Below are 22,107 nucleotides of genomic sequence, written 5' to 3' on the forward strand. Positions count from 1 at the left end.
ATAGGTGACCTGCGGCCAGCGTAAGGTGCATCAGGGGCTGATCCGACAGGCTGAGCAGTTCGGAGAACCATGGCCTCGCCGGCCACCAAGGAGCTATCAGAATGATATGTAGGTGCTGGGACTGCCTTATCTTGCAGGTTACCCTGTGTACCAGGGGAGTGGGAGGAAAGGCATATGCGTACATGGTGTTCCACTGTATCTGAAACGCATCACCCAGAGAGCCCAAGCCCTGTCCCTGCCAAGACCCGAACTGAGGGCACCTCCTGTTGGACCAGGTGGCAAATAGATCCACCGGAGGATGACCCCCTGAAGAACTTGTTAGTTTAACTGCCATTCGTAATTATCCGCACCCAGCCTGCTGAGCCTGTCTGCCTCCAGGATGGACTCCCCCAGGAGGTGGATTGCTGCAAAGTGTATCTTGCTTTCCAGAGCCCACTACCAAGTGCTGACTGCTAGAGCGCAGAGGGAAGGAGACCTGGTGCCACCCTGCCTGTTTATTTAATACATGCTGGTGGAGCTGTCGGTTTGAATTAGGAGCGACTTGCCATAGACCATCGGGAGGATGGCTTTCAGAGCGAGCCAGATGGCCATCAACTCGAGCCAGTTGATGTGAGCTTCCTGTTCCTGATGGGACCAGACCCCGTGGACACTGTGCCTGTCCAGGGTGGCTCCCCAGCCCTCTAGGGATGAGTCCGTGGTGCTGGTAACCTGCGGAGCTGGTTGCTGTAAGGGCCTGCCTATCCACAAGTTGTAGTCCGTGCTCCACCAGACGAGGTCTGGGTGGAGCTGAAGTGGGATGCTGACCAGCTTCGCCGGGGAACCCCTCTCCTGACTCCAGGAGGCTGCAAAGTGCAGCTGTAAGCGTCTCCTCTTTTTTTTTTTAAACTTCATTTGTTATGCTTGACATTACAACAAGAGAGCAAGTAACTAGCAGTGTTGGGCAATTATACAATCCATGTACACAGTATGATAGTGGTTCATACAGAGTGGTAGGGGGCAGAATGCAGCGCAGTAAATGGAGACAATCACATTGCAGCGGTCATTGGGGTACAGAAAAAAAGAAGGGGGAAAGAAAAAACTAAGCGGTTATCAGAACTGGGCAGGAGATTCATGAGGGTCATTCCCAGCGTCGGCTGACATGGAAGTGACATAAGAACGAAATGGAATCCAAACGTCCCTGGGTCTCGACTCCAGCAGCTGCTGGCATGCCAAAGTCTCCTCAGTGTCCGAGGCCCAGGTAACGAAGCCATTGTGCATGTGTGGGGGCCCCTGAACTGAGCCAGAGCAATAAGGGTACAACGGACTGCTAGTATCATGCATAGCCCAGCTTGTTTCTTGGATTTGTGCCCAAGCGCAGGGAGTTCAGGGAAAAGGCATGCCAGTGGGGATGGAGTGATGGTGCAGTCGAGGATCTCGGACATAGTAGAGCATACCTCCTCCCAAAACCGAGAAAGACGTGGGCAAGAACATATCATATGCATGTAGTTCACCTCATCTGAGTCTCATCTGGGGCACTGGGGACAGGGGGGGGTGATCCTTTGACATATTGTGGAACCTGCTCGGGGTATAGCGGTATCCATCCTTGAATTGAATCAACAAAGCGGGAGTTGAACAAGACTTCATGGATGCGGGCACACATGCAGACCCAGCGTTGGTCAGATATTTCGGTTTCCAGATTCTCATCCCAGATGCGTTTGAGGTTATTATAAGGGGGGATGGCCCTGGACTGCAGTAGGGTGTATAACCTGGAGACCCTGCCCTTGAAAGACATAGTATTCAGGATTTCAGATAATACAGGATCGTCTGGGGGGGGATTGTGGGAAAATTCAGGTATCTGTTCTTGAGGCTGCGGTGGATACCCACACAATGGAGCCAATGCGAGGGCTTCCTATGCAGGGACGCCGTGAAGTCTGGCCATTCAAGAAAGTTGTAATGGTAAAAGAGATCTCGAATAGTTCCGAAGCCCGCATTGGCCCAAAGACGTATTGTGGCAGGGGTTACACAGGGAGGCCTCCGGAAGGAAATTCCAGAGGGCAAGACCGCTGTGAAAGGGATGTGAAACATTAGCCACTTTCCATAGTTTAACCAAGGCCAGGAACGTGGAACCTATGGGGTCAAAGGATTCAAGCTTAACGCGTTGAGAGGGGAGGACTAAGGAGCGAATGTCGCGGCCCTCCACGGCCAGGCGCTTGAGCCTATTAGGCGGTGGAGGATCAGTAACCATAAACTAATGTGAGGTGAAATGTGCATGAGCGCTATCCAGTACCTTTCAAAGTTAGGGGCACCGAAGCCACACCCGGACATGGGAGTGTGTCCAGCTTCAAGCGAACCGCACCTGAGTGCCACAGGAAGGCATTCACAGTACAGGTCAATGACCGGAAGAATTCACGGCCAGTGCTTAAAGGGATAGTGATGAACCGGTATAGGAGTTGGGGGAGTACGATAATGTTGAGGATACTTATTTTACCTGCCAGGGAAAGTGGTAATTTAGCCCAACCCGTACATTTTCTGGTGAGGGTTGTCAGGTAGTTCCAAAAGTTGGCTGCATATAACAGGTTCGGTTGGTGAGTGATCACCACCCCAAGATAGGTAATCTTGGTCTGTGACCATGAAAAACCTAAAAGGTCAGGCCGGTTAGGGGGGGAGGGGGAGTGATCTCAGTGAGTGGGAATAAAATGAATTTAGTGCAATTCACCTTGAGGCCTGAGATCTTGCCTAAGTGGACGACATCCTCTAGAATAGGGCGAGGTTCTCTGCAGAGGAGCGAATGAAGAGGAGGGCTTTGTCAGCGTATAGGGAGATGATCTCGGGAAAGCCGGACAGTCTGAGACCCCTCTGCGCATGCATTTGGTGTATCCTGTCTGCAGGTGGCTGAATGGCTATAGCAAAATAAGGGGTGAGAGGGGACAGCCGTGTCTCGTGCCCCTGGCTATCTCAAAGATGGTCGAGCACCTGTCCTCGGTACAGACTCTGGCCACGGGAAGGGAATAAAAGAGTTTGATCCAAGACAGGAAGCGGGGTCCATAGTTGTACCTCAAGGACCCGCCAGAGGTAGCTCCATGAGACGGAATCAAATGCTTTCTGCATATCGAGGGTGACCGCCACTGCCTGAGTGTTCAGGTTTATTCGGGCGATTATATTGATCTTGAGTCTTGTGTGTGGTACTGCTAGGAGACATTCTGCCGTGATGCCCAGGAGGTGTTGGTACCACCATGCTGAGGTCACTGCCCTGCTGAGGAAATGCCCCGTGACTCTCTTGATGGCTGTGATCTTGTCCTCTGAGGGAAAAACTCTCTCGGAGCTCGTATCCCGGATATGGCTCAGGAACATTAGATTCTGTGTAGGCTCCAGCTGTGACTTCTTGAGAATAATGGAAAATCCCAATTTGTTTAGCGTATTCATGAGGGGGGAGGCAGTGTGTTGGACTGCCTCCGGAGATCCTGCCCTGACGGGCCAGTCATCTAGGTATGGATGGATGTGGTGACCCTCGGCCCCTAGAAGGGCTGCCATCGCATAAGTCTGGTAAAGACCCAGGGGGCTGAATTGAGGCAAAAGGGTAGAACCTTGTATTGGAAATAAACACCCATGATGCTGAACCTTAGCAAGGACCGATGGGGCTGCCAGAACAGGACGCATAGGTACACATCCTTCAGCGAGGGAGCACATCCGGTCTCCCATGCACAATGTGTCTGCAATAATCGCTGGGGTAACCATCTTGAACTTTTGAAGAGGGAGGGAAAGGTTCAAGCTGGAAAGCTCCAACAACTCTCTGGTCAGCCTGGTTCTTCACGTGTATGGCAAAAATCTGAATAGAAGCACAGACCACGCTGGGAGGTTGGGACTTATTCCACTGCCTGACTCTCTACGAGCAATCGAATTTCCGCCAACAGAGTTGCTGTCTCAATCTGTGGGAGCGGAGGAGAGGAGAGAGGGGACCTTCATTCCTGGAAGCCTCGGAACCCGCCGAAAGCCCAACCCTTGTTGGAGCACTGGTGCACCTGGCTGTAGGTCTTGGGCGTGGACTTCGTGAGGATAGATAAGGATTTTGCTGTCTGGGAACTGTTGTTTTTTTCAAGTTCCTCATCGGTGGTGGAATGAAAAAGGTTGCCACCCTCGAATGGATGGTACAATATGCGCACCTGGACGTCCGGGTTGAACTTGGTAGCCCGAAGCCAGGCTGTTCTTTTCATGTCCATAGCGATGCAGATGTAACGGTCAGAGATGTCTATGTGGGCCGCGGTGGACTCCATTATGTCCTGTGCAACAATTTTTGCTTCCACCAGCCCCGCCTTGAAGAGCGCCCGATTCTGTACTGGAGGTTCCAGAAGGAAGTTGGCTATTTCCCACCAAAGCCTTTGGTTGACAGCAGCAAGCATAGCATCCGCATTGGACTGGCAAAGGTGCAATGAAGCGTTGGAATAGACCTTCTTTCCATACACTCTTCTCTTCCTAAATATCTTCCTTCTCGACCTCTCTGCTCTTCCAGCTCCAACTCCCTCAGGGTCAGTCGCTTCTCCAAGCAACGAGTTGGTGGTAGATCTCTCTCTTCGGCAGGGGCCTCCCTCTTGAACAGCCTTCCTGCCTCCCTGAAACTTGAGGAGAACCATCTCCGGTTCCGGAAGCACCTCAAAACCTTCCTCTTTGCTTCTGCCTTCACTCCCCCTCTCCCCTGTTGATTTTCCTGACAGATACTGCACTGGATACCTGGCCTCCCTTCTGATCTTGGGCCCAGGCCCGCCAGTTGCCCACCTGCACTGCCTCCCTGACAGCCCCTGCACCTGGGGACTGTTTTCTGTATCCTTACAGTCCCCCTACCAGCACTTATGTTCTGCACTTACTGTACACTTGCCACCTGCTGGCCGTTTTTATTTATCTTTTTATTGTACTATCCCTTGTATTGCACTTCCCCCTCTGCCCCCCCCCCCGCACTTTTCCCTTTTCCCTTCCCATGCACTTGCGCAATCTGAATGACACCTGGCCTAGTAGGATGGTTGTCTTCCCTTTGTTCCCCCTCCCTTGCCTCGTCGCGCCTTGAAATACTTGTGTATAGGCGCGTTATAAATGCCATATCATATCATATCATATCATATCATATCATATACACTTCCAAGATATTCTCCTCTTTACCCAGCAGTGCAGAGGCTGAGGAGGATTGCAGCTTGGAGTAGAGTGAAGCTGCGTCGATCACCGAGGAGTGTGGCTGAGGGTGTGCCGACAGCAAGAGTGGATCCCCCCCATTTGCCTGTACTTGGCGTCAAGGCACCTGTGGTAGGCTGCATCGAATGGTGTTTAAGCCATTTTTTTGGCCAGAGCCACAATGTCCTTCTGCAATGGAATCCTTGTTCTAGCCGCAGGGCATAGAGTGAGGACCTCCGCCAGGACCTGCGCCTCTGGTTGTTCAACCTAGAGTTGTGGGAGCACCAAGTATTTGGCTAGACCTGCAAGCCATTCATGAAATGCCTTGGCCGACGTAGGTGTTGGGGTCCTCGTCCTCATCGGTGTCCACCAATGTGTTCTGTTGGTCCGGTGCAGCTGGAGGAGTAATGGGCGCCGAGGGCTGAGGTGTACTGACCGGAGCCGGAGGACTGCTGTGAAGGCTGATAGGGAACTGCCGGGACTGCAGGAGGGCCGGTACCATGGGAACAGGCATGGGCAGCTAAGGCTGCACGGGGGCCTGAGGCGCTGGAGCCATGGGTGGAGCGGCCGTGGTTGCCAGCGCCAGAACTGGAGGGAGCATGTCCCTGATCACATCCTTGAGGATGACGCCCATCTGTGAAGACCCCATAAGCGTGAGGAACTTTTCAAAAAACCTGTGGGTCGCTTGGTGGTGTGGGTCGCTTGGTGGTGTGGGCATAGGTGCAGGGCCCTGAGGTTGCTGAGGCCGGGGCACACTTTGACACGCCGCTTGCAGGGTGTATCTGCCCTGCGATGCTGAAGGATAAGCTGTAGGCCACGTGCCTGGTGAAGACCAGTTCCACCTCGAAACTCATTTCTCCTACTTGCTCCCCGTTCCAGTCGATGCAGAAAAGAGGATTCGGAAGTAGTGCTGGTGGGTGGAGTTCGGGGGGCGCATGCACCCAGGGCCGCGCACCAGTGCGCCTCTCAATTTAAAGGAGAATAAGATTTTTTCTGGTGAAAAAGGTTCCGTCTCCCGTCCGTAGAAAGGGACGCCCATACAGTATGGAGGAAATGGGGCGGATCGTAGGCGTACAGTTGAGAAGTCTTCCGAGAACTCTTCGTGCATGCCACGTAGAACTTTAGAGCATGAGCAACATCCAGCGAGTGCAAGGCCCTTTCAGCTGGTGACGAAGGCTTCAGAAAAAACAGGTAACACCAAAGGCTCATTGAGGTGGAATTCTGACGGAACCTTCGGCATGAAGTAGGGGTGTGCCCGCAGCACCACCCTCCATTTGTGGAAAGTCAGGTATGGCTGGTTGCAGGCTAGGGCCTGGATCTCACGCACCCTCCTGGCAGAGGTGATGGCCACAAAGAAAGCTGTTTTCCATGAGAGGAAATTGAGAGGGGCCTGATGGGCTCAAAGGGGGCCTCCCATGAGCCTTGTCAGCACCACCTTGAGTTCCCACGACGGGGCAGGTTCCTTCACCGACAGGAAAGAACCAAACAGTCCTTTGAAGAACTCCTTGACGAGACAGTGGGACCAAAGAGAAGATCTTCCAGTAGACCTGGTGCAGCGGGAGATAGCCGGCACATGCACCTTGAAAGAGGCGGATGCCAGCCCTGCCTTGGCCAAGGACAACAAGTATGGAAGAATCTGCAGGGCCGTGACTCTCAGAGGGGTAATCTTCTGCAACTGGCGCCACGTAGCGAAACACTTCCACTTGTGACTGTAGCACTTAAGAGTCGACACTGCTCTGGCCTTGGCAAGCACCTCCCTGCAATCAGCTGGAAAATGATATCCTACAAACTCTAGGGCTGCAGGAGTCAAGCCCCCAGATTCAGCGATCCTGCATCGTGATGCAGGATTGCGCCTCCTTCTCTGGTGAGGAGATCCGCGACCACTGGCAGCTTGACCGGAGGCAAGGCTGACAGGCTGAGAAGGTCTGGGTACCAAATCTGCCTCGGCCACGCAGGGGCGTTGAGCATTATCCTGCATCGGCACTGTTTGAGTTGATTGATGACTCGCAGTAAGAGAGGAAACGGAGGGAACTCATACAGAAACAGGCCTTCCCACAGGAAGGAGAACACGTCCCCCAAGCGCCCCGGTTGGTGGAATCTGCTGGCAAACTTCTGGCATTTGGAGCTCACCGCCATCGCATACAGATCGATCTGGGGTCTGCCCCACTTGCTGAAGATGTGGTCCACCTGGTCCTGCCATTGAGTCTGGCTCCTAAGAAAAGTGCGTTCTGCGATGCGTCATGCAGGACTTCGGATAATTAAGGGAGAATCCCACATCCGTCAGCAGCTGGACAGTTGTCTCTGTGTGTCCGAGGGCCAACTCTTGCAAACTGGCCTGAATGAGCCAGTCACCCAGGTACTGGTAAACATGTATCCCCCGTAGACGCAGATGGGCCGCCACCGGTGGCAGGCACTTCGTGAACATCCTGGGGGTTGTAGGGAGGCTGACTTCAGGCCGAAGAGGAGGGCATTATACTGGTAGTGCTGGCCCAGCACTACGAAACGTAGGAACTTTCGGTGCATTGTGTAACTGTTACATGGCTCCAGGTCGAGCAACGTCAAAAAGTCTCCTTCTTCCAGTTGGCCGAGCGTGTGTTGCAACGTGACCGACCTGAATTTTTGGGACTTTAGGTACTTGTTGAGACGTTGCAGGTCCAAAATGGGCCTCCAGCCCCCGCTTTCCTTTATGACTAAAAAAAGTATCTGGAGAAGTCGTTGTGGAACCAAATCTATCACCCCTTTTCACAGCATGGCCTGTACTTCCTCCACGAGTTGAGGGATGTGCTGCTCCTAGCGGGCCACCGGAGGGATCTGCTGACACCTGTGCTGAAACTCCAGGGTATGTCCGTGGCCGAGAGCATCCAGCACACATTTGTCTGTGGAGATCTTCTCCCACTCGCTGACAAATTCTGTCAGCCGGCCTCCCACCGTAGGTGCATGGTTGGGGACTTGACGTCTTGGCCAGTTCAGTCCTGCTTCGGGGTCGGCGTCTCGACGGCGCTGACCACCTCCACCGTAGGCTTTGGAACGGCCTATGTAGGCCTCCTGGGTCGTAGACCTGGAGGGCTGGTGGTACGACGAGAGGAAACATTTCGTCGACCTGCACGACATGCCTCTGGAGGCACGAAAAGAAGAACAGTGTTGTTTGAGAGTGCTCAGGGCACGGGCCATCGCTGTATCCACCTCGATGGCCTGCAACGACTCGTCAACGGTCTTACCAAAGAGGTTATCACTGTTGAAGGGCATGTCCAGTACCCTCGCCAGGAGCTCCTGGTGGAAATTCGTGGCCTTCAGCCAGCCTTGACGATGGAGGCAGACACTGTTCCCCATCTGCCGGAACCCCGTGTCAGTGATGTCCAGCGCCACTGTGAAGGCATGATATGAAGCCACCTCTCCCTCCTGGAAGAGGTTGATCGTCTCCATCCTTTTGTCATTGGGAAGGAACTCCAGAGTCGGGCCCAGCTTGTACCACAGTTCCCTGTCGTACCAGGCCAGGATCCCTAGTGCGTTGGCTGCCTTGATGGTCAACGCTGTGGTGTAAATAACCTTCCTCTGCATGGCGTCCAACTTCTTCCCCTCGCTATCCAGAGGGACTGAGGCACCTGGTACTTTTTCTCCAGTTTATCCCGCTTCGCCGGGGCCATACAAGGATTCTTCAAGAGGGCCAGGTCCTCCTCCCACACGTCGTTAAGGAGGGGTACTGCCATGATTGTCTGCCTCTTGGCCTCTCAACTCTGGTACAGGAAATCCTCCTTGGTTGTCTTGGGCGTAAGCTGGAAAAGCTCGGAAGCTTTGGCGACCATGGAATGAAACAAACCCACCTCATCTTTGTGGCATGCCGTCGGTTGCAGAGATCCGCCCACAGTGATAATATTGTCACTGTGTTCGTTCCTGTGTCTACCGGGGAGGGGGTGGGGGGAGGTCGATGGGATGTCCAGGGATACATCTCTCGGCTGAGCTGGCGCCGTCTTAGTCTTCCTCCTCCACGTCCTCATCGTCTGTGGACAAACTTCCATGGCCTGGGGCACAGCATGTGGCTGGCCTGGTACCTCATCGCACCCCCCGCCTTTTTGGCACCCTGAGGGGTCGGGCCGGGCTCAGAGATGGCATCCTCTTCTCCGGCATGCCAGCAGGCTTTGCCACAGGTGAGGCCTCCTGCCTCGGAGGGGTTACCATCACGGGGTCAGCCCCTTTGACCTTTGAGTGAGCAGCCGCCACCAGCTCAATCGTTGACAAGGATGTCTCATGCGCCGCGTGGGCCTTCTTAGGCAGGTCGGCCGCCTTTTCCTCCATCCTGGGCTTCTCCCGCAGCTCAGACAGGTTTGACACTTTCCTCTTTGAGGAGGAGCTCGATCGCTGGATGGCGATGGAGGCGGATGGTGATGTTGATCGCGCCCTGCCCATCACAGGACCTGTTTGCGCGGCAAACCCAATGGAACCAGACTCACAGTGCTTGGCCTGGTCTTGGGCCCTCACAGATGGGGCGCCCTCAAAGGACTTAGAAGCCCGCTCCTCGGACCGGCCGGTCCTGGGTGAGGCATGACTCTGCTTAGTCCGCATCTGGTGCAGAGTTTGAAAAGGGATCTTCCTTCTTTCCTTCTCCTCCGTCATGGCTGAAGGTGCGGAATAGGCCCAATGGCCTTCTTGAAACTTCAACGAAACTTTGACGATCCTTGCCCTTCAGGGGTGCCGAAATTCACTGACAAACCGGTCCCCGCTGTCGGCAGATGGAGAAAAGAGCACACACAGGCTCTTGACAAAAATAGAAACGTTTTCCGTCAAAAAATAAAAAAACTGTAGAAGTCGCTCAGGGAGCAAAACTCGAGGACTCCCAACACTTGAACATTCAGTAAACATCTGAAGATGGCTGCCAGAGGAGGGGCTTAGGGAGAGGTTGGTCATTGATTGGGGGCTGTAGGACCCAGAGTACAGTGATTGGTTTAGAGGAGAAATACAGTTTGTAAGTGAAATTGAAACAGTTTTTTCTTTTACCGAGGATTCCCGACCTGACAACGGGAATATTCATGAGCATGTGAATGCATGCCAGACCCCATTTTGGAGAAAAGTGGTTTTCAGATAAAAAACATTCCTTTTTTAGAAAGGGCAAGTCCCACAGTTATAATGCATTCCAAGGTTTTGTCTGCAAACTCGAAACACGAGCTGCTGTATTCCTTCCTATCAGGCTTCAAAGTCTGCATGCACTTGTCTCTAGTCATTGGCGAGTGATAATGGACACTTGGCAAGTACGAAATGGTGTATTGTGTGCATGTGGAGAATATGGGGGCGGCGAGTGAGTTTTTATGTCTTAGTGATAACTGGAAACTTTAAACATTTACGCCTGATGAAATGATACAGATCATCATTTGCTCAGTGGATATTTTTTTATTTTCAATTCCTTCTTTATACTCCACTCTTTCTATAATAAATACCTAGAAGAATTTCATATTGTAAACAGAATTTATACAGATGTAGCTAAAAAGGTAATTTTATAGGCCTATCATCCTGAATTTCAAACCTTAATATAATGTTTGCTAACTAATTTGTGAATACTGAGGTTATTTTGAGAATGAACACTCGGCTGTAAACAGAAAATTAATTGACAAACAGGCTATACCTGGACAGCTGGCACGGAATGTACATATATTTGAACAGCAAAGACAGATGTAAGTGGTAGACACACTGTATGGCTTCAACAAGCCTAAAAGGTGTGCCATGTTCCAAGGTTACCTTAATACTGGCAAAGGCAGAATTGTAGTTTATTTACAATACATATATAATTCACCTAATAAGGTGTACTTTAAATGGATTGACGTTCTGTACCAATAGCTATTTACACACTTGCGCACAAAGGTACAAGAAGGCGGAAGCTGGTAACCTCCTCTAAATAACCTGCCCATTGACAGATGTACAAGTTCTTTGTTATGCTAATCTGACAAGATGTGCACAAAAGACACAGGAAAGACTCCTCTTCTCGCCATCTCTCCTTCAATGTGACCAATCTGAAATAAAACAAGCACCATTTGTTAAATAACATTTTGAATGAATTTGATTCTGTTTATTACACATTTCGATTTAATATTTTAGTACCATTTCATAGAAGTAAAATATAAAATGTATTAAGAAGAGGGGAGGGGTCAAATGACATCATACATTGCATTTATTTTCGACCTCACACAGCTATCCATTAGACTAGCTAGGCTACACTTTATTCCGCACCTATTGTACGGTCTTCAACAACTCCTTCCTTCCTTCCTTTGTTTTTTATGTCCCTGCACTTCTCCCTTGCCCTCCCCCTCCTTGAACAAATCAGTGTTCTGTTCTTCTCAATGCTCCCGCTGAACTTAATGTGAATGTTTTCAAAGCCTGTTAAAGAGCAGATATCTGTTATCCTTCCTTTTGCTTTGGAGGTGCTACTTATAAAACTCCAAAGAAATAAATGACTTGTGAATAGAGGCTGGGGACTACAACCCTCTTCATGTTGCCCAGTGGTGCTATGTAGGGGATTCGCTGTACATCCAATTCTATCCTTAGTATTGCATGTCCGAGATCATCTACTGCCCCACAATCACTATTAAAAACCAAAAAAGCATGATTTATCTTCAGAAATAAGTTGTCAAACTTACAGGCTGATGCACGTAAAAGCTTGCAGTCATCCAGAGAAATTGTGAAACCATCCAACAGGATAAGTCATGGATGAGGCACTGTTTGATTAACTGAGTTATTTGTAACAAGCACATAAACAAAATCGTATCCAGGCGCAGATGGAAATAAAACGGGCAATTATGCCGTCATAAATCGTGCATCATCAGCAAGCCTCTAATCCTTATTTTTTTAAAAATATATTTTATTTGTTTTTAACATAACAGGTTGAGTTATGCACAATATGCCACATTATGTATCGATTTGTCTTTTAATACCCCCCCACCCTCCCGCCTCCGTAACCCAAACATTCTCCCAACTTGCTCACAGGGTCCTCTTCTCCGGGTTCATTATGTACAGGGTTCGTGTCCTGCAGCTCCTCTCAGTTCATTAAAGTTTGCGGTCTTAGTATCTCTTTTGGTTCATGCAATGCAGGGCACTCAAGGGGACTTATCGGGGGAGGAAAACAGTTCAGTATTGCGTTCCATGTTGTGATGTCTGTGGAGCCTTCCCCTCGACCCGCTCGCCAGCCAGACTGCTGTCTCTGCTATGGTCCATCTTTCAAGGTCCCTCCACCATTCATCTGTTTTTGGTCCTTCCTTTGCTTTCCACTTCATTGCTATCCTTTTTGCAAGTGCCCATGCCATATTGATCATCTTTTCGATTGCCTTATTTTTGTTGGGGTAGCTGTAGGCCCAGGAGGCAAGCGTTTATGGTCAACGCTTGTCCCTTTATCCCCCTGCTTCTCAAGCGTTGCTCTATTCCCTGCCAATAACTTCGGATTTCCGGCAGTGCCAGAACATGTGGCCTAAGTCTGCCTTCTCTTCACCACATTTGGGGCAGCTCTGTACAGTGTACAGTGGCACCTGGGAAGCAAGATATTCTGGCCAGGGTTAGGAAGGCTCCATGGAGTATATAAAACTGCAGTTGCTTCAGCCTGGCGTTTGGAGACACTTTCTTTGGATAGAGTTTTACTTTTTCCCATTTTGTGTCTGTAAGTTCCCTGTCCAGTATCGACTCCCGCATCTGCCTGCCTCAATTTTTGTCTCCCGGGAGCTCTTCTGTTAGTGTCTGATATATTCTGGATACCATGTGCCTCCCTCCGTGACATCATAGAGTAGGGTCTTCAGTATGTGAGTCCGTCAGGGATGGCCATTTTGTCTCCAATTGGTTGGTTGATGAGCCTGGCGTAGGTAATGAACTGACCTGGATGTAGCACATGTGTCTCAATCATATCTTGAAAATCCAGTTTGAGTCCTCCGGGGCCAAGTCTCCTGTTGCGATTATTCCCCGACGCTCCCAGTACTCCCTACTCTGCTTGAGGTGTTCCCTGCTAGTTCCATTGAGTGCTGCAAGTGGTATCTGGGGGGGGGAATAGGGTTCCTGTATTTTCAATAGTCTTTTCGTCCGATTCCATATTTGAAGCCCTAGCCATAGGAGCTTTGGAGGTTGTGTGATTCTCCCCTTATCTAGCCACAGCACTTCTTTTGGGAAGAATGGTGATATAATATTGCTCAAGAGGATGTGTTCTATGGTCTCTGCATCTGCTAGCCAGTTAGCTACATGTTGAAGTTGGGCTGCTAAACAGTACAGTTCAAAGCATGGCAAACCCATGCCCCCCTCGGGGTAGTCCCTGCAAAGTATTTCCATAGCCACTCTCTTTCTCCCTTCACCCCATATAAAACTACTCAATAATGTATTAAGATCTGTGAAGAATTTCCTCGGGATGAGATATGGCACATTTACAAAGTGATAGAGGAGTATGGGTAGAATTATAATTTTTACTAGGGATATCCACCCTGTCACTGCCAAGGGGAGCTTTTCCAGAGCTTGATAGAGGCTTCTATGCCTTGTCTTGCCCTTAATGTGTTAGTTTTGTGGGTGTCTTCAATGGAATGATGCATGTTTATACCTAAATATCTGAACGTATGAACGCTCCCTTAAGTCCTAGGCATGGGAGTTGGTGTTCAGCCTTGTCGGCCCAACCCGCTAACGGAACAGGCAAGACTTGGCCTTGCTAATAATGATCCCTGAGAGATGCACAAAGTTATCTAGGACCTCTAAGTATGTGTTGTCAAGGTTGTCTTCTGGTTTTGACATGTGTAGGAGTAGGTTGTCAGCATACAAGGAGATGACATTGGTTGTGCAATCTATGTGCAGCCCTGCGTCTCGGAATTAATCCCTCATGTAGATTGCTAGCAGTTCTAGTGCTAGGATGTAAAGAATGGGCGATAGCGGGAAAGCCTGCTTGGTACCCCTGCCTATCTTAAAGGCTTCTGAGACAAATTTCCCAATGCGCACTCTAGCTGTTGGTGTGGCGTAGAGCATGTGTATCCATCTCATAAATCCCTACCCTATACCATAGTGTTGCAGTGTGGCTAGTAGCTACTCCCATCGAACAGAATCAAAAGCCTTGATGGCATCCAGGGCTGCTACCGCGCAACCTTCGGGTATGGTCCCTGTCCTATCTATTACACCCTGCAGGCGCCTTAGATTTGTTGTGTTAGTACGGCCTGGAACATATCCGGTCTGGTCTGGGTGGACTAATGCGGTTATTACTCTTCGTAGCCTGTCTGCATGCACCGCCGTAAGAATTTTAGTGTCCTGATTTATTAGGGTTATGGGTCTGTAAGATTCACAGTGTTTGCAATCTTTACCCGGTTTTAGGATGGGGTTTAGTAGTGTGTGTCCATTGTGTTGGGGAGGGCGCCATTTTCATATGCCTCCTGAAGCACTCTAAACAGTTGTGGGGCTAGTATGTCTGTGTATTCTTTGTAAAATTCTGATGGTAACTTCCTTCAATGGAATGTTTTCTCCTGCAGATTCCTCATCAGATAGACTCCCAAATCAGTACCTAATGCGGAGGCAGGATGAAAAAAAATCTGCAGAACCGCCTTTCCAAAACGGACGCCAGCGCCACGAGACACATTCAGGCAGTAATGGAATGGGCTCAGATACCCGCCGGTAGCTCTTTCCCTGCCTTCTGGTAACACTCTGAAATACAGAGGCTTATCTGGAAATGGTCTGTTTAGGTGCACCCAAGCACTTTCGAGACATGGAAAACACCACACCACAAACATCTGGCCATTCCTCCTGAACTCTACTGTTCTTGCTACATAAAGCTAAGGCCTTCTTAGGGTCCAACCTGTGCAACCTCTCCTCTTCCTTACAAGGATGAGGGGGTGGATAAAACACAGGCAGGCCTAAGCACTGCGTGAGAAACCCAACGGTGTTCTCCCACCTACTCCCCGGGATCCTCTATTCAGGTGGCCAGGGAAGGGTCCTCGCATTTGGATCCCAACCCTGGGGGTGGACAAGCAAGGGAGGATCATAGGGGATTGGGAGGAGAATCATCAAGGGTGAGACTTGGTATTCCCCCTTTCCTCATTACACCTTAAAACCCTCTCCCTCATCTTTTATGGGATATTGCCAATCCCATTCCATCTCCCCTCCCCATTTCCAACAAGTACTGGGACGAGGAAGAGGCGACTGGGAGCAGTGAAGATTACCAATAGGCATAATAGTGAGAAGCAGAGATAAGCCCATCACATTACCTCACTAGGCTGTCCCACTAACAGTCAGGCGGGGTCAGGCAGTTTACCTTAGCCATTCACACCTGATTCCACTAGACCCTCAGGGTATAAAAGGTGAGGTTCTGCCAGAGAGGAGGAGCGAGCTGGGTTGCTGGCTGGAACGTGGAGGCTGCAGCATGAGAAGCCTGTAAAGTCTGAATTAGAGCGGACGCTGAGACGCTGACCCTGTGTGGCTGGAGGGTTGCAGCGTGGCGAGGGAGCCGTGTCTCCATGGAGCCGGAGTAAGGCGAGTTGCTAATTATTGGCCGTGTCCAGGCCAGTGCTAGTTCCCCTGGGATTTGTGCCGGTCCCAGGGGCGTCTGAGGGGCAGGTGGTGAGACCCTGACCTCGGCCCACAGAGTCCAAGAAGCTGCCTGCCAGCGCTGCGCTATCCGGGTGAGTTTCATAGCAGGAGAGCGAGAGAAACCCTGTGGAAAGCGGCACAGAAAAAAGAAAGCAAGGAAACAAGGTGCGCAAACGGCACAAAGATAAAGACAGAAGAGAGGGCGCGAGCGACCCGAAAGGCGAATAGAGGGTGCGAGCTATCCGAAGGAGAGAACAAGTGCATTTGAAAGAACTAGAAAGGAAAGAGAGGGTGCAAGCAAACCGAAAGCAGAAGAGAGGGTGCAAGTGACCCGAAAGTATGAAAAGAATGTGTAAGGGTGAACGGCAAAGTGAAAAGAATGTGCCATGGGCATGACAAAGCAAGAGGAGTGTGCAAGAGACACAGCAAAGAGAAAGAAGGTGCAGGCGTGCACTGCAAAGTGGAAAGAAAGGTGAAAGAGGAATACAAATGGGTCAAAACAGCGAGAAGTCTACCTCTGAAGGAGAAAGCGTAAACGCTGTTGGAATCTCAAATCAGGAGCCAGAAGTGCCAGCTTGGGGAAACTCGGGTGAAATCAAGGCCAGCACCTTAGCAGCACTCCCAGAGATCCTCTCTCAAGTACTACTAAAGCTGGGGTTGACACAGCAGAGTCTTTAGGCATAATGAAATTACTATTACAAGTTGGAACACCCGTGGCCCAAAGTCTTTTACTGCAAATAGCAGAAAGAAAGATCTCTTTTTAAATACTGATGCTATCCTACTCCAGGAGACCTGGCACACACATCCAATAGAAATAGAAGGGTTCACAATATTCACAACCCTGGCAAGTCAAAAATCTAAAGGACGACCGTCGGGGGGGATTATTGCTTGGAATTAACAATGCATTCAGCAAAAATGTCACTTCTGAATAATGGAAAGGAAGGAAGGAATCCTGGCATGTGAAGTTAAGCTACAGTCCGTCCATGATTTTCCTTCTCTTGTAGTAGTGAACATTTATTGGATCCCAGCGCAATGTAGCCTTGATCAATTCCATCGGTCGTTGTCAACAGTGTTGGAGAAAATTGCATTGTTCTATGGTGATGCCAGTGTGATCTTGGCCAGTGATCTGAATACGCAATGTATCATGACTCAAGATAGGAAGAACACATTAAAATGGGCAAAAATCTCCAAGGCTGGGAGACAGTGGTCAGAGTTTCTAAATTCATGGGGCCTCTTTATGCTAAATGGCGCTGCTGAAGGTGACTGCCCTTCGAATACAACATGGTCCTGTGGCAATGCCTCCACTTTGGATTATGTATTTGTCTCTGAAAAATTACAAATGAAACATCTATGGAAATAATCTGGAGAGAAGGGAGTGATCATGCTCGGCTAAGAGTTAAAATTACGAGCTCAATGAAAGATAAGTCGGTTAAATACTCACAGGACCTACTACTGAGGAAAGGCAAAGCAGTCTTGGTTAAATACAAAAGAGAGGGGAGACATTTGAATGAGAAGTAAAATTGTATCTCATTAGAAGAAAAAAAGAGAATTGTAAACCATTCTGCTTTCAGCCATTCATCTGGTCAGTGCATCGCCCGATAGCAGGAGTCATGGATCTTTTGATGAGGAGTCATGGATCCAAAAAAGGTCCTTAAGGCGTGAAGTTAGACGGCTGAAGTACTCTATTACGAACCCATCTGAACTTCATATAGAACAGAAAAAGCTGCTTTGGAACTCCAAGCAATGGTCACGGTCAAGAAAGATCCTCCGTCATCAACAGGACAATAAACAGATGCTGGAGGCTCTTTGTGAAAATAATACCCGTTATTTCTGGTCAATGATAAATAGTAAGGGAAAGAAATCAGCCAGTAACATCACCCAATGCAACCTGGTTCCAGAAAAAAGGTGGATAGACTACCTGACAATGAACTTTAAAAACACGTCAGCTATTATGGAAAATCAACAAGAGGTCGTCAAGTGGGAACTTAACTTTGATGTAAAACTAATAGAAGACCTAATAATGAGCGCCTCATCATCAAAGGCAGCGGGCCCAAACGGGCTAACTTATCAGGTTTTGAAGTTTAACGTTGACACCTGGGCAACACTTCTTGATACGCTCTATAGGGAAATACTAGAGTCAAAATGCTTCCCTCCTTCTTGGAAACAAGCAATCATAATACCATTCTTCAAAGGAGGGGATAGATCACAGCCCGAAAATTATAGGCCAATCGCTCTCTTGGACATAAAGAGCAAGATATTCATGCAGATACTCTTGTTAGAGCTAGAGGATTGGGCCAAATCAAGTAACATCATCTCCAAATTCCAAACAGGCTTCAGACGAGGAATGTCTACAACATTAAATGGCGTCGCCTTGAGTCTACTAGAAGAACATACAAGGACATTTGGAGAGGGTCCGCTTTTTGGAGCCTGGGTAGATCTCTCTAAAGCATTTGACCTAGTAAATAGGGAGTTTTTGTGGGCAAAATTGAGAAGGTGGGGTCTCCCAAACAAGCTCCTGGCGATTTTAATTGAGCTTCACAAAAACACCTCGCTCATGGTAAGATTAGATGAGGCTGGTCATCTTTCTAGTACAATCAGTGTGGAGCAAGGTGTGCGACAGAGTTGTATGGGAGCCCCCTTTTTCTTCAACCTATACCTGTCAGATCTGGGAGACTTTCTACAAAAATGGACCATGGCAAGTCCCAAACTCAATTCCATTAAGGTTTCTTGGCTCGCCTATGCAGATGACATCGTCCTGATTGGCAGGACAGCAATAGGTCTGCAGTACTTACTTAATGGGCTTAGTGAATACACTAAACTAAATGGACTACAAGTTAACCCAAGAAGGTCAAACATTATGGTGCTGAAACACCCAAAAAAGCAAATTAACTTTGCTAAATGGTTGTTTGAAGGAGAGGCTATTACAAGGGTAGACAAATTAGTCTATCTGGGTTACACGATGTTTGCCTATCCATCAGTGAGTAAAGTGGAACTTGAAATCAGATCCAAAGCAGATAAAGCTATACCACAGATGAAAAAGATCTTCTTTGAACTTTGTAAATTTTCAATCAAACCATTAATAAAGTTTTATAACGCCAAAGTAATTCCTGTGATATTGTATGGGTTGGAGGCCCAACAAAACCTCTGGGATTTGGATTGGCAACAGGTGGAGGGTCACATTTGGAAGAGCTTGTTGGGCCTGCCCAGCTGTCTGCCCATTCAGGTCTTAAGGTTTGAGCTTGGCCTAAAATCATTGCAGCAACAGGTAACTTAGAGATTGTTATCTCTCTACAGGCTAATAATAATTCCACAAAAAGACTCTTTACGAAGACGTCAATCATCAGTTCCAAAAGGACAGTTATAAGATTCTCCATCAGCTGGCCATAAAAGCTAAAAGAAATCTGGAAGGAGCCGATTCAACAGTAACAACCCTGAAAGAGAATCCATTGAAAGCAAAGAAAGAACTGGAAACAATGGACTGGATTAAAACAGGACTGGAAATGAGGCTGGTAAAACCGAAGAATGGATTCCTAGTAGTGGAAAGAAATGTGGGAGATTTGCCCAATTATCTGCCAAAACATACCAGTAGTGAATCAAGATACGTTTTCCTTAGGGCCTGCCTAAACCTAATTCATACAGGCGAGATCCTAAGCATTAGAGGCCAAAGCCAGATCATCATATCGTATTGTAAAATCTGTGTAACTCAAAATAAGCAAAATCTGCATCACTTACTCATAGAATGCAAAGGAACTTGGGAGACTAGAGTCCTCTATTTTGGGAAATGTGTGCATAAAATGGACTGCTTGCATTCAGAGAACTTTTGGAATCGCTTGATCTCGGGGCATAACACTGCCCTGACGATTGCAGTAGGTCAGGTCCTTTCTAAACTTGGCATGGCCCATTAAAGCGTTGGGCAGTCTGGGATCAATGCCTCCACAGTTATTACGGCTTAATATAGCTGTAGAAATTAATAATGTAGTATGGAATGCAGGTTTTTGGGCAAATAAAGGTTTCCTGTTATTTCTTTCTTTTCTCTTTGTTTTTTAGGTCTTTTATCTTTTTTCTTTTGATATATTGTTTCTAGGCCCGTCTTGTATTTTGTTGAAATGTTCTGTAAGTTAATTGTATTTTTATTGTGGTAAATATGTAAAATGTTGATTTTTAAATTTTGTAAAGATCTATTGGATCCAAACAAAAAAAATAATAAAAAAAAGAAAGTGAAACAAGACAGAAGAAAAGATACAAAGCGTGAGGAGAGGGGTCAGAAGTCAGAGTGGTCGTGCAGGGGTAGATCAAAAACCTGGTGTTTTCAAAAGCCTGACACTGCCCCATGGAAGGAACCGTGTAAACTTTTGTTTGAGACCAGAGGGGCCTACGCTTGGGGAAGGGAGCCCTGAGAGGCCAGCAGAGCCATTTATTTTTTTTACTTTCTTTTTATTGGCATTTCAAAATAAGTATTAACATTCCAAAACAGTATAATAACTTTTTTCAGTCAACTTTAAACCCTCTACCCCTCCAACTTCCCCCTTACTCCCTCACCCTCCCCCAGAACCCCCTTTGCATCATGATCTGCATCCCATTCGTGTCTGATCCTTTTGCAATCTTCCTTCGCACAGGCATCTGGCATTACAATATGTCCAATATTTTCAAGTGGTGGGACACCATTGTATCATGTAATCAAGTATCAGCCCCCATTCACAGAGAAATTGGTCTCTCGCCCTGTATTTTAGAAGTGATCCACTCCATGGCAAGTATATCCCATACCTTGTGCAACCATTAAACATTGGCTCCCCGCAAATTGCCAAATCTACCATAGCGTCTAGGGGGGCTGCCCCTTTCCGGAGCCTCCTCCTACCTTGGGGTGAGGCCACCATTTTGAAGTTTGTGGCTCAATGTGCCTGGCTGCTTGTGAACACCAGGAGCAGGAGCCGTACAGTATAGAAATATCCCTTGCACTGCAGCATTTGAGGTCTGGCAACTTCTCTTCAAGTATACCGGGCCGCTGCTGCCTCTTTGCCAATTACTTGAATAAACCTAGCCTGAGTCGCAAACCTCACTGGGGGATGGGGGAGGGGGGTGAGTCCAGATTTCTCAACTGTTTGCCTCACCTAATGGGGAGCTCGCTAGGCACCACCAACCCGGCACGTTGTTCTGGGATGGTCGTCGCTACCGCGGTCTAATTTCTACCACGGGTACTCCGCTGCTGTTCCTTGAGGCTGCCAGAGTCCCCAGGCTAATTAACACCCCAGTCGATTGCTCTTCTTATCTGCACGGAGCTTTGACATCTTTGGGTGCCACGGAGCACAACTCAGGACTTCCCCTTTTGACACATCGGTTGTATTAAAGTCCAACAACCTCACTGGTCTTATTATTGGGGGACGGATGGTGGGACGTATGGAGGAAAGGGGACTATGGACTAGGAGTACATTAGTCACTCTGGTGAGTAACAATTACTCCTACATCCCGTCCCCTTTCTTCCATCCTGTATGAACGATTACAACTGACAATGCCCTGAGGAGGAGAACCTGACCTCTTAAGCTAAAAGATTGCGCAGCACCGCCTGTCCAAATGCTGCATCAGCTTTGGCACTGGTATCCAAACAGTAGTGCTTGCAAAAAGCCGAAGGCGTGGCCCATGTTGCCGCCCTGCTGATCACCTGCCAGGGAACATGGTGCTGGAAGGCGACTGCTGTCGCATTAGCTCTTACTGCATGCGCGTGCATTCCCTGCAGCGGATCCTTACGTTGCACCTTGTATTCCTCCTGGTTGGCTGCTGTCATCCATTCGAGCAATGGATGCCTTGGAGGCCTGCTGTCCAGGCCTAGAGCCTACAAATGTTACAAACAGCGCATCGTCTTACGAATGCCCTTTGTTCCGTCAAGGTAGAATTTTAACATCCTCCTGACATCCAGCCAGGAGCGTTTTCTCTGCATCTTCCTTGGGGCCCGGGAAAAATGCGGGAAGCAAATTCTCCTCACTGATACGGTAGGATGAAACCACCTTTGGAAGGAATTTGTGGTGTGTCCTTGTGAAATCTAGTGTATGACTGAGGCAAATAACGCCTGGATCTCACTCACTCTGCGAGCCGAAGTGAGTCCAACAAGAAGGGCTGTCTTTAGTGTGACCAACCTAATATCTTTTATGCCATTGGCTAAAATGGTTTATGTGCTATGGCGCTTAAGACTACATTCAAGTCCCAGACAGGATGAGGACGCTTGACCGGGGGGTGGGTGGGGACAGCCTGGTCATCCCCATGAGGTGCCTTTTTACTACAGGATTGGGCGATGAGAGTTGGAGTTCCTATATGCACCGATAGCTGCCAGCTACGTTCTACAGGTATCAACCTGGACTACAGACCTGGCAAGATAGGCTGAGAATGGTAACACCTGGTCGAGGGTGCATGTCAGTGGGTTCACACTGTGTTCTTTAGCCCAAAAGCAGAATCTTGTCCACTTGC

At 48.8% G+C, this 22,107-nt stretch overlaps 1 protein-coding gene across 5 annotated transcripts in view; it reads right to left on the reverse strand.

Annotated features, from left to right (window-relative positions):
* Positions 1-10,498: 10,498 nt before the first annotated feature.
* Positions 10,499-22,107, reverse strand: part of ASAP1 (ArfGAP with SH3 domain, ankyrin repeat and PH domain 1) — a 2,617,237-nt gene continuing 2,605,628 nt past the window's right edge. For 3 of the 5 annotated variants that reach the window (XM_069621634.1, XM_069621632.1, XM_069621636.1), the window contains one exon: positions 10,869-11,135. In XM_069621634.1, the coding sequence (XP_069477735.1) occupies positions 11,061-11,135 (75 nt within the window). In that variant the 3' untranslated portion in view covers positions 10,869-11,060. Of the gene's footprint in view, positions 11,136-22,107 lie in introns of all 5 variants that reach the window. The other 2 variants (XM_069621633.1, XM_069621635.1) reach the window with 1 other exon arrangement.

The sequence above is a fragment of the Ambystoma mexicanum genome, chromosome 5q (genome assembly GCF_040938575.1).
Source record: "Ambystoma mexicanum isolate Mex_15411 chromosome 5q, UKY_AmexF1_1, whole genome shotgun sequence".
NCBI lineage: Eukaryota > Metazoa > Chordata > Amphibia > Caudata > Ambystomatidae > Ambystoma > Ambystoma mexicanum.